The sequence below is a fragment of the Chelonia mydas genome, chromosome 1, assembly GCF_015237465.2.
Source record: "Chelonia mydas isolate rCheMyd1 chromosome 1, rCheMyd1.pri.v2, whole genome shotgun sequence".
NCBI classification, from domain to species: Eukaryota; Metazoa; Chordata; order Testudines; family Cheloniidae; genus Chelonia; species Chelonia mydas.
This window is the reverse complement of record NC_057849.1, coordinates 281,990,757-282,003,472: the sequence shown is the minus strand read 5'-3', so window position 1 is coordinate 282,003,472 and position 12,716 is coordinate 281,990,757. Positions and strand designations below refer to the sequence as shown.

At 41.4% G+C, this 12,716-nt stretch overlaps 1 protein-coding gene across 2 annotated transcripts in view; it reads left to right on the top strand.

Annotated features, from left to right (window-relative positions):
• LGR5 (leucine rich repeat containing G protein-coupled receptor 5) overlaps positions 1-12,716 on the top strand; it is a 126,725-nt gene that overhangs the window by 99,541 nt on the left and 14,468 nt on the right. For both annotated transcript variants that reach the window (XM_007054800.4, XM_043547829.1), the window contains exons 8-14: positions 3,078-3,149; positions 6,972-7,043; positions 7,149-7,217; positions 7,359-7,430; positions 10,595-10,660; positions 10,890-10,961; positions 11,874-11,945. In XM_007054800.4, the coding sequence (XP_007054862.3) occupies positions 3,078-3,149; positions 6,972-7,043; positions 7,149-7,217; positions 7,359-7,430; positions 10,595-10,660; positions 10,890-10,961; positions 11,874-11,945 (495 nt within the window). The remainder of the gene's footprint in view (positions 1-3,077; positions 3,150-6,971; positions 7,044-7,148; positions 7,218-7,358; positions 7,431-10,594; positions 10,661-10,889; positions 10,962-11,873; positions 11,946-12,716) is intronic.

The window sequence follows — 12,716 nt, the reverse complement described above, 5'->3', positions numbered from 1 at the left end:
AAGAAGGTGTTTGACAGTGTAGAGACTAACACCGTTCTTGAAGCTCTTTCAGAACAAGGCATCAGCGCAAAATATATCACATTACTAAAGGAAGCGAACTCTGGCTGCAGCACAGACATACCGCTGTTCAATACTCCCCTCCAAATCCCCATTGAGAAAGGTGTGAAACAAGGAGATACAGCTTCACCAAAATAATTCACAGCCTGTCTTGAATTGGTTTTCTGACGAGCAGACTTGAAAGGTGGGATTAATATCAATGGTGAGTGGCTAAACTATCTCAGGTTTGCAGATGATATAGTGCTGATAGCCGAAAATACAGCCCAGCTTGAGAGAATGCTTAAAGAACTGAATGCGAAAAGTAGTCAAGTTGGATTAAAAATGAACCAGTTGAAAATGAAATACGTGAGATCAGATGTTCTGCCAAGAACCCAAATAACTCTTGGAGGAGAGCAGATCCAAGAGGTTGATAAATATGTTTATTTGGGCCAGGAAGTCAATATGCACCACGATCAGAAAGGCAAACTGTCGCGCAGAAAAAAAGCTGGATGGTGCACATTCAATGACATCAAGGACATCCTCCAAGGAAAGATCAGCAAAACAACTCGTGCGAATCTTTGTAACTCAGCCGTGCTTCCAGCGATGTTATATGGCAACGAAACATGGTCGCTGACAAAGATTGAAGAACATCAACTGTCTGTGAAACAGAGGGCGGTGGAACGAACATTTTTGGGCATTTGGCTCCGCGATCACATCCCCAACAAAATAATTAGGCAGCAGCCTGGAGTGCGAGATGTTGTTGAAAGCAGGGTCAGCAAAATGCGGTGGGCAGGACATGTGGCCTGACTCAGCGACAACAGATGGATCGCAGCTATATCCGAGTGGTATCCGCAAGAACAGAAATGGCCACGTGGTCGGCCTCCAGAGAGGTGGGATGATTTCCTAACAAAGAGATATGGACAAGCATGGCGAAGGATGGCCAGAGCGAGAGAAGATTGGAAGACGTGTTGTGACCGGCTCAGTCTCAACTGATGAAGGACCGACAGTCTACGCAGTCTACGCTTGGAAAATCCTTCAGAATCCCCAGGCAATGTAGGGTCAGCACTGCAGCTCCTATGCCAACATTCCAGTTCTGGCATAGGGAGCATGGCCAGAGAGAAGGCATTGTGGCCATGAGCTACTAATCTACCTTATTCCCAGCTGCCGTAATGGCCCCTTGACATAAAATACAATAGCTCTGAGGGGGTGGCATCTGCTGACCTTATGATGGGGTAGCCACAACGGTGATACCCAGATGTGCATTGAACAAATCCTGGCTGGCCCTGTGAATCTGGGGAACAGTTTTTATGATCAAGGTGTCCCTTTAATATATTATTCTCTGGGCATAAAAATGTACATTGAAAAGTTGAAATTGTAAATTTCTTAGAAAGTATTTGAAACAAACTTCAGTAAAATCTGCCTTAATGACCACCTCTGAGTCCACCTGTCACAAGCGCCTACTTACAGAGGCCACGGAACACCGCCACTATCTGGTGTGCAAACCTTTAAATAGAGACCACCTCTGCTAAGAGACCACTTTTGCTAACTCCCATGAGTGGTTACTCTTGGCAGGTTCTACTGTATGTGTGTTGTGTAGCATCTTTTTGCTTCAGATTTTTGGCCTCTTTAGCATCAGATCTCCTAATATCAGACTGTGTAGCTTCAGCCAATGTCTCCCCCTTTTAGTCCCCTAAATTCAGTCTCTGCCTGTTTGGAGCATGAAATTGTACAGCACCAAGGCTCTGATTCACTTTAAGCATGTGTTTGAGTGCTTTGCTGGATTGGGACCCAAGAGCTCAGCAATGTATAGGATAGGGCATCCCCGAGGGGTTATTGAGTACCCTCAACTCCCATTGATTTAAATGGGAGCTGAGGGTACTCAGTACCTCATAGAAGGTGCTCAGCACCTCACAGGATCAAACATTGAGGCCTCAATCCTGCAAACACTTATGCACATGCTTAACTTTAAGCACATGAGTAGCCCCATTGACATCAAAGGGACCACTCACAGGAGAAAAGTTAAGCCCTTACCTAAGTGTTTGCAGGACTGGGGCTTCAAAAGTTGCCTTGTAGTTCTTTCTGCGAGTTAAGGTAATGACACAAGCATACCTGTATATTGATGAGGGACTAGTATTTTCCCTGGGAGCTAGTAATGCCATTTCCTCAGCTACTTCTGCTATGCAGGAAGCAAAGGATTGATCTGGGGAATCCTGCTTGGTAGAGTCTAGGCCACTCAGCCAATCTGTATATTGGTTTTGAATTAAATAGTCTTTTGTTTTGGTCTTTTGTTGTTGTTGTTTAGAGGCCAACTGTGTATGGGCACATATTTTTGATTGTACGTGGTATATAGAAAGGAGTATAAATACAGAGCCTTGATTTTCTAGCCCAATTACACAGGCAAGACCATTAGTTCAGTGAAACTGATCATCTGGTATTGGTACAAGTAATGATTGACGGTGCTTGCATCCGTGAACAATTCAAGGCTTTCTAAATGTTTTAATTTAATCTGAGAAGCCTTTTTCATAGTTCGTGATTGAACTAACAAAAGTTTCTCACACAAATCATCATTGTTCATTTTGAAACCTTAGTTTCCTTTGCTTTTAACAATGGCAGAATTACTCGTATGAGAACAATGTAGTAATTAATTATGAGACAAAGAATTTGTCTCCTTCCTAGAAGGCAGTAAGTACATTGTACAGCTTATTCTTCTAATACTTAAAATACTTAAATAAAGAAAGGAGTGTGGGAGGTTCAATGCATGGTATGTCATGACACAACCTGTAAATTCATATATACTATAAATTCACATAAATCTAAATCATCCCAGAAACAGGGATGGTATGGGACAAGTATTGGAAAAAAATGCTTTCCATTTTCAGTCTTAATCCAACTAATTGTGATGTCCACATTGACTAGAAAGCTGAAGACACCGTTGCTTGCAGCTACAGAGGTTTTTGATTAATTGTAATAGTTCTACGTAATGTATCACATGTCTTACATTCACACTTTTTGTTATTGTATAAAATATTGTTTTTTTCCAGGGGATTTCATAGTAATAACATCAAATCAATACCTGAGCACGCATTTGTGGGCAATCCGTCACTTATAACAATGTAAGTGGCAGCAGTTTACTTTGTTATTTTTTATATCAAATGTGGAATTAAATATAATATTTCTGTGTGGTTTTCTAACTCTTCTATCATTCTTATTTTACATGTATAATGTATAGGAGCATAATGTGAGTGGACTAGGTCACCTTTCAGGTCATTCAGTTCTCTTAATACTCACACATTACTTGGAGAGAGAGATCATAATTTTCCATAGTTCTTGACCTTTTATTCAGGCTGCTATTTCTTATAACAGAAACTGGGATCAGGTCTCCTGTTCCAGTCCAGGTGTTTCCAGCTGGCCAGTTAAGAGGGTGGGGCAGCATCTGGGCACTATAAGAGGCCTGGTTAGAAGAGACCTTGTGTGTCAGTCAGTCAGGAACGGCAGGAGATGAGAACTGCCAGAGACAGAAGATGTTTCCTGGGAGAAAGCTGAAGGTAGGACAGCAGCAAGAGGGATTTGTTAGCTAGCATCGCTGAGGGGCTGGAGGACTGAAGGCAGGAGGGGCAGAAGAGGAGGATGTCTGCTGGCTCCAAGCTGGAGCCAAGGGCCAGGGGATGCTGAAGGAAATGGGAGCAGCAGGGGGGCTTACCCGCTGATGTCTCATCGCTGGAGCACTGAACCTGAAGGAAAGGCGGGGGGGAATGAGAGAGCCCAGGGGAGTGAGGGGTAGTCCCCTGGCCCGGATATTCACAGCAGAGAGGCCATGCGAATTCTTGGTGGGATGAGCAGTCCTGCTGCTCTGAAAGAAGGGCTGGGATGGCTGTTCCTGGCAGAGGGGTGGAAGAAGACAGATAAGGCGCTTAGCTGTGATGGAAGACACAGGGGTATGGTGAGAACAAGAACTATGTGCGCTGGGGTTGATATGGACTATGTGTGGGGACTTTGGTTAGGGATTATTTGCACTATATTTTGTTAATGAACTGTGACGGACTATAGGACAAGCTTCTGTGGAGTTACTGGAGACCCAAGATAAATAAATAAAAACAGATTTTATTAGCAACTGTAGAAAGAGTGAGAAGAAATTGTGAAATAAAAAGTAAAATAGCTACTCACCTTGATGGATACTAAGGAAAGCTCTGCTATCAGGACCAGAAGAATACTTATTATAGTATTGCAGAAAGAATCCTCTCAGTCTGACAGCTCAGAGTACCAGAAAAGAGTCACAAAGCCCTGTAATCTGTCTTTTTAAGTCCCAGATCTCTGTACTTGTTTACAAAAACACTTCCTTATTTATAGGAAGTCTCACCCTGTGCTTGTCCTACATCATTTCCAAAACCAAGCTAGAAAAATAACCTATCTGCATTTGCCCCGAAGCTCATTTAAGTCACTGTTACTAGAAACACTTCCTTCTTCCTCATTGTTAAGAGATGCCTTTTGTTTGTAAGTTATTGGACAGAGCTTTTGAGATATTTTGTACATTTTTAAAAAATGAAAAATATCTGGAATAGCTGAATAGTATCTGTGCCCAGATGTATAAGCTATGAGCCATCCATCACAGATCAAACACAAGAAGAGGGTGAATGTTATTCTTTCAGTTCATAACTTCTGAAATTGAAAGATATGGGAACCTATTCATTGCCCTACCAGAGAAGACCAGCTATTGGTCTGTCATATCTCCACTTGCAGAGTCAGGCTCCCTTAGCATCAGGAGTCCAACGGCACAGATCACAAAAGAAAGTAAAACTATCATCTGTATATTTGTAAAATCTCTAATGTCATAGAATCATAGAAATGTAGGGCTCGAAGGGACCTTGAAGTCATCAACTCCAGTCCCTTCCCCTGAGGCAGGACCACAGAGCAAGCCTGACAAGTGTTTGTACAACCTGTTCTGAAAAACCTCCAATGAAAGGGATTCCACAGCCTTCCTTGGAAGCCTTTTCCAGAGCTTACCTATCCGTATAGTTACCAATTCTCCAATTTATAAAATGTGTGGATGACACCAAGCTGGGGGGGAGTGCAAGCACCTGGGGGTACAGGATCAGAATTCAAAAAGACCTTGATAAACTGGAGAATTGGTCTGAAATCAGCAAGATGAAATTCATCAAAGGCAAGTGCAAAGTAGTACAGTTAGGAAGGAAAAATCAAGTGCACAACTACAAAATGGGGAATAAAATGGGGAACTGGCTAGGAGGTAGTACTGCTGAAGAGGATCTGGAGGTTATAGTGGATCACATATTTAATATAAGCCCCAGCGTGATGCAGCTGCAAAAAAGGCTGCTATCATTCTGGGGTGTAGTACCAGGAGTTTTGTACATAAGACGGTGGGTAATTGTTCTACTGTAGTCGGTATTGGTGTGGCCTCAGTTGGAGTACTGTCTCCAGTTTTGGGCTTAGCACCTTAAGAAAGATGTAGACAAATTGGAGAGAGTCCAGACGGGAGTAACAAACATGATAAAAAGTTTGGAAACCCTGACCTATGAGGACAGGTTAAAAAAACTGGGCATGTTTAGTCTTGAGAAAAGAAGAGTGAGGGGGAACCTGACAACAGTCTTCAAATGTGTTAAGGGTTGTTTTACAGAGGACGATGATCAATTGTTCTCCAAGTCCACTGAAGGTAGGACAAGAAGTAATGGGCTTAATATGCAGCAAAGGAGATTTAGGTTAGATATTAGGAAAAACTGTCTAACTGTAAGGATACTTAAGTCCTATAACAGGTTACCGAGGGAGATTGCTGAGTCCCTGTTAGGAGTGCTGGAACAATTTGTACAGTGGGATGCTGCGAGTCATTGAACCAAACTGTAAACTTTGTATATGATGGAAACGACTTCAAACCAGGGGGTGCAGCAGCACCCCTAGTTCCAGCACCTATAGACCTTATCATTGCATGTTTTTAAGAACGGGTTAGACATACGCCTGTCAGGAATGGTCTAGATCAGGGGTGGGCAAACTACGGCCTGGGGGCTGCATCTGGCCCCCGAGCTGTTTTAAACTGGCCCTTGAGCTCCTGCCAGGGAGCAGGGTCGGGGGCTTGCCAACTCCTGGAAGCAGCGGCCTGTCCCCGCTCCGGCTCCTACGCATAGGGGCAGCCAGGGGGCTCCGCACACTGCCTCCACCTCAAGTGATGGGGCTGCACGCATTGCCTGGCCATGCCTCCATTTAGGAGCCGAAGGGGGGACATGCGGCTGGTTCTGGGATAAGCGCCGCCGGGAGCCTGCACCCCTGCATCCCAGCCCCCTGCCCCAGCCCTGATCCCCCTCCTGCTCACCTAACCCCTCGGTCCTAGCCTGGAACACCCTCCTGCACCCCCAACCCCTCATCCCCAGCCCCACCCCAGAGCCCACACCCCCAGCCAGAGCACTCACCCCCTGCCACACCCCAACCCCCAATTTTGTGAGCATTCATGGCCCGCCATATAATTTCCATACCCAGATGTGGCCCTTGGGCCAAAAAGTTTGCCCACCCCTGGTCTCAATATACTTGGTCCTACCTCAGCATGGAGAGAAGGACTAGATGGCATCTTGAGGTCCCTTCCAGCCCTGCATTTCTATGATTCTATGAAATTCCCTTTTCTAGGAATCTATCAATGGTCCATAACCTCACGCCAGTGTAAATTTGTGAGGCAAATGCTACATTTGGGATAAAGAAGGACACACTTTTGTTTTAAAACCAAGACAATGGTGGCTGCTAAAAGGTATTTGGAACATAGTCTTGATGAAAACGGACATCAAGAATGGGCGGAATGAAAATGAGATGTTCAAAGCTAAAGGAAATATACAATTTATCACATGGATCTCACCACCACATGTGTAGTGTGCTTTGCCTATTTATAATTATTCAGAGTATTATCTTGCATATTAAAATGCCTGTTTTTCCTCTTTTTGCAGTCAGTTCTATGACAACCCTATCCAGCTTGTGGGACGGTCAGCTTTTCAACACTTACCAGAACTCAGAACCCTGTATGTTTTACTTCTTTAAAACCTCTTTGTCTCTGAATAACCATTGCACTTCTACGATTGTCCTGTACTTTCCTTTCAATAATGATACTGTGTCTTTAACTTTAGGACTTTAAATGGTGCTTCACAAATAACTGAGTTTCCTGATTTGACTGGAACTACAAGTCTGGAAAGTTTGTAAGTGTTAGACAAATACCCCACTCAACCCAATAATATTTTTAGATCTTGACTTGTTTTAAGGATCTATCCTTATACTAAGCATTTATTTTGTAAGATTTAAATAAAATAAAATAATCTTTGTATTGTTTACTTTTACAGGACACTTACAGGAGCACAGGTCACCTCTCTTCCCACAGTAGCTTGTGATCAGCTACCTAATCTTCAAGTGCTGTATGTTTCAGTAACGGTGATAACACCATGTTAATGCAGGAGTGTAAGGGCTGAACTTAGTGATTTGTGATATTGGAACAATCCACTTATGATTAACTAGCAGTTGTATAGTACCACTGGTAGCATTGTGCTAGCTAATCTACAGACATGTAAAAAGATGACAGTCTCTTCCCCAGAGAACCCGCAATCTACATGTCAATCAGGATTTCCCTTACATGAAGGAAGGAGACAAACATTTTTTATATCATACATTTTTAGGAAAGCATAAAACAACTCATGATACTCCTTAAAAACATCAAAAGAAGGGACATGCAGGACAGATTTGAGACTTGATTTGCATTTATTATCTCTTCTATGGTAGTTTCCTTTAGAATGGTCCAATCTTGGATTCATTACTCAAGCAGATATCCCACTGAAGTAAAAGGGAGATATACATGAGTAAGGACTGCAGATATGCGTCTTTATTATGTACATCTCTTTAGTTTAGTTCTCTACCAGGCATATGTATTTGACTGAAATTTGAAGCAGTCTGTTCCTAGGCTATGTGGGGGTATAATTTTTATACTAATAAACCAATATGTTATTTTATCATGCAAGTATACCACAGAGTAAGCTTAATCTCTAACAGAAGTAATCAATCTGTCTACTTCTTTGTGAATTGGAAAACAGCACTTTAAGTATTACATCACTATGAATGTATTTGGTATTAGTTCTTTTGGTCAACAATGAAATAGCACTAATTATAACACATTATTTGAGCACCAGAAAAATTACGTTCAGCTAATGGACTATAAAATTCATTTCCAGAACATTAAGGCCCAATTACAGAGCTTGCACTGATGACAATGAGAATTTTGCATATTGATTGCGGTCAATGTATGGCTCATACTAACCTATAAATAAGCTTGGAAGGATTCAATTTTTATCAGTAAGTGTCAGGAAAAATCAATTTCGCCATGCAACTGAAAAAAAATATTTCCATTGATAATCAAAATTTACAGAAAGGCAAAGTAAGAAAAATGCTGCTTGCGAACTTATTAGAGGCTGTCATTAAATAATTATTGTCTAAGATTCCCATAATTTCCTGAAACTATGAAAATTTAAATAGATAAACATTAAAAAAAAAAAACTTAAAACCCCAAAATTTCATGCAACTGTGATATTTAAATAGATGAACATTGAAAAAATGCTTAAAAATTTCTGTCTGAAAATTGTATGGCTTTTATAATTAGAAGTATTACCTTAGATGAGTGGTTCTCAAACTAGAGGCGCCGCTTGTTCAGGGAAAGCCCCTGGCGGGCCAGGCCAGTTTGTTTACCTGCCGCGTCTGCAGGTTCGGCCGATCGCGGCTCCAACTGGCCACGGTTCGCCGCTCCAGGCCAGTGGGGGCTGCAGAAGGGCGGCCAGCACATCCCTCGGCTCGCACCACTTCCTGCAGCCCCCATTGGCCTGGAGCAGCAAACCGCAGCCAGTGGGAGCCGCGATCGGCCAAACCTGCAGACGCAGCAGGCAAACAAACCGGCCACGCCCGCCAGGGGCTTTCCCTGAACAAGCGGCGGCCCTAGTTTGAGAACCACTGCCTTAGATTACTATAACTGAAAGGTGTTGGGGGTGTAAGGGGGAACTCTCTTTTCCTTTGTTTACTTTGCATTCAACAGCAATTTGTGTGTAGTCAGTTTCATTGTTTTTGCTGTATAATCAGGCGCTGATCCTGCAAAGACATATGCATGTCTTTAACTTACCACACTGAGAGGATTGGCCTCAACAGGACTAATCACAGTGCAGAAAATTAAACATATACCTAAGCCTGTGCAGGATCATGACCTTAATCAGTTTCTCCCTTGCTGAAAAGGCCCTTATAAATATCAGCAAAGGAACAGAAAAACCCTTATAAATATTTTAAAAGACTTTTAAGAAACAATTTATTGGTGCTCCATCCAAAACTAGAACGTTTTCAATTTTTAAAAAAAATTCAAGTTGACGAGTGTCCTTTTAAGAGGAGAAAACTGAAGTTAATATATGGTAGCATAGGCATAATGTTTACATATATAAGCACAGAATATTTTTCCATACCAACATTTGTTCTTCACATTAGTTTAGAAGCCTTCAACCCACCTGAATCATCCTCTGGCATATGTGACTAGCACAATAAAGGATCTGTTAACAGGACATGTTCAGGCTGTCTTCCCTGCGAGAACAGAATGCATACACTTATGGTAGCGTTTGCTCAAAGTAAAAGAGTAGGATACTAAACCAAAAGTATGCTGTCATATACTTAACTTGTTTTTACAAAGCAAGCATTGAATGAATAGTTGAAATGCCATCTTCAAAACAAATGCAAACAGAATTAAAATGTCTTTTAAGAGAGCAAAACAGATTTGCAATTGCATAGAGATGGGCCAATTTTTAAAAATTAGACTCAGACATGAAAATGTATTACTCCATTAATTGTTAGGGTTAGAAAACAGAGACATTGTATCTACCTATAGGTCCAGTCCCATTCTCTTTACACAGGCAGAACGGCTACTGAGGTTGATGTGTTTTTCCCCTGAGCAAAGGAATACAGGATGGGGCTCTATTACTCTGTTTCTTTCTTCTTTTTACAATTTCTGCAAATTACCCTGGCTTGTTTTTGATTAGTTATACTATACTATAAATCAGTCCAGATGTTTCAGTTATTCTGTAATTTGTTGAGTTTTGGCTCAAGTTTTTTCAGCTTTTTTTTCCTTTGTAGTGATTGATTTCAAAGTTAGTTCTTTTTTTTTTTTTTTTAAACCACTTCCCTCAGCTAAAGATATAGCAACTCTAAGGGTCACGGGCAAGATTATTTAATTTAAAATGTAGTCTGGAAAGCTGATTAAATTTCAGTATGATTGTAACTAGAAAGTTTAGGGTCTTCTCTGTCAAAATCTAAATAGTTTCATTTAGTAGATTATTTTAAGTAATTAAAATAAGTATAACAGTTAAATTTTGATGAACATTTAAGTCTGTGATCTAAATCCAGTAACACAGATAAATGTACTTCCAATATCTCTACTCTGACAGACTCAGAAGTCTACGTTTGGGCCAGGGAATCCTCAAATATAGCAAACAGGAAACAAAAATGCTAATTTTTTATCACAGCACCATAAAACTTTACCTCTTTAATACCCTCTCTATTGCAGGGATCTCTCTTACAATCTGCTAGAAGATTTACCCTGTTTTACTGCTTGCAAAAAACTTCAGAAAATGTAAGTATGTGAACAACCATAAAGTGCCTATAAAGGTAAATCTAAATACACAAAGTAGCTTGGAGGTCATTAATTTGGTTACTGCTGACACATTTGGTGATGTCTGACGTAGCCTCAACATGTGTGTCTTCTGATTTAAAATCTGGATCCATAACACACATAAACACTGTCTAAAATTCTCCAAATGTTATGCTCTTTGAAGCCAATGAGAGTCTTATTTCCATTGTAGTGACTTACATCATAATGAAATCTATGAAATCAAGGCCGACACATTTCAGCAGCTGGTTGCCCTGCGTTCTCTGTGAGTACAGCCATAATAGCTATTTACCTTGGTTCTCAGAAACATGGGAGCTTGCACTTTCACAGTACCTGCCCCTAAACATTTGTTTCCATTGTTCCACTTTGATCATTCAGCTCACTAAGTTATATTTGCCAAAGCAAAATAAACATTTTGAAGTTGAGCATTTCCAGCAATGAATTCACAGCTGTAACTGTATAGCTGTAATAACTGCTGCTCTTAAACATTTCTGAAGATGTGGGAAAGTACTGAGCCAGCCCTAGTACCTATTTGCATGTATACACGATAGTCAACTGTAGAAAGCTGTGTGGTTTTTTTCCTTTGGAAGACAGTATTAAAAAATGGAGCCCAATCCTGCAAATTCTCACTCACATAAGTAGTCCTTCCTCACATGGGCACTCCCACTGAAGTCAGTACTCCCACATTACCCGCTGGGTCGACAGGCAGCGATCGATCCAGCGGGGGTCAATTTATCGCGTCTAGTCTAGATGCAATAAGTTGACCGCCAAGCGCTCTCCCATCAACTTCAGTACTCCACTGGAGCGAGAGGCGCAGGCGGAGTCGATTCTCCCCCCTCCCCTCCCCAGTGTAGACCAGATCTAGGAGTGGTGTTCTGAGCACAGATCACTCATGTAAATGTTTGCAGGACCAAGCCCATAGATTGTTTTATAACATAGATTGCAAGGAGCCCATTTTGAAACTGGTGTCATTTTCATAATTAATTGACTCTAACACATTTAAAACAGGATGAAAGACATTTCATTATAAGATATACGTGATTCCAATAAATATAGCCTATTGAAAGTATTTGGATGTAACACATACCTTTTGGATATTTAGGCATCCTAATCAAGCACCCAAAATCTTCCAAATACATTCAGCGGGTATGTAATTCTCTACTCACTTTTCTTGCAGGGATTTAGCTTGGAACAAAATTGCAGTTATTCACCCCAACGCATTCTCCTCTTTACCATCCCTGATCAAACTGTGAGTATTTACTTATTTAAGTCATTTTTTTCATACTTTTTGTTGCTAAGGCATGCACTATTTATAATTTGGGGGCCTGGTCAGCAGAAATTCTGGTTCTACAGACTGTGACTCTATGCCTAATCCTTCTGGGCTATTGAACACTCTCTAGATTTTTGCTTTTTCACATCTCCCCCATTCACACAAATCTTACAGGAAATAATTTCCACTCATGACTGTATATGAAAACTATGTAACCCTAATGATGCTGGGTGTTTGGAGCGTGTCGGCGTGCCCCACTTTTCTTTTTTTCAGTGTGCTAGTGGTTTTATCCCTTGTAGCTGAGACCAGCAGTGTTTCCAGTTATTTTTAGAATATTTGCAGCATCAGGAATAAGGAATTTGAATCACAGTTAAACAGGGCACTGTCTTATTAATTGTTCTAACTTTGTTTCAGCAATATTAATGTGATGCAAAAGTATGCTTTATTAGTAACTGTCACCACTAATAGCATAGTGGTGTAAGCATCAGATGCCCAGTTTTGCAGTCCTCACTCACAATTAGTTCCAGGTCTTCATTAACTTTCTCCTGCCTTCCACTGCACCTGGAATACCTCTTTAAGGAGACTCCCTAGGGCAATGGGTCTCTGGGGAAGTGCTAGTAGTATGGCCACATTGGAGCCAGACTGCCCAGGAGCCGAGATAATGAGGGGCACTGGGGACAAAGTGCTTGCACCTCCATAAGGCTGCCTCACGTGTTTTTCCCAGGATCCACTGCTTTTACAGGCAATCCC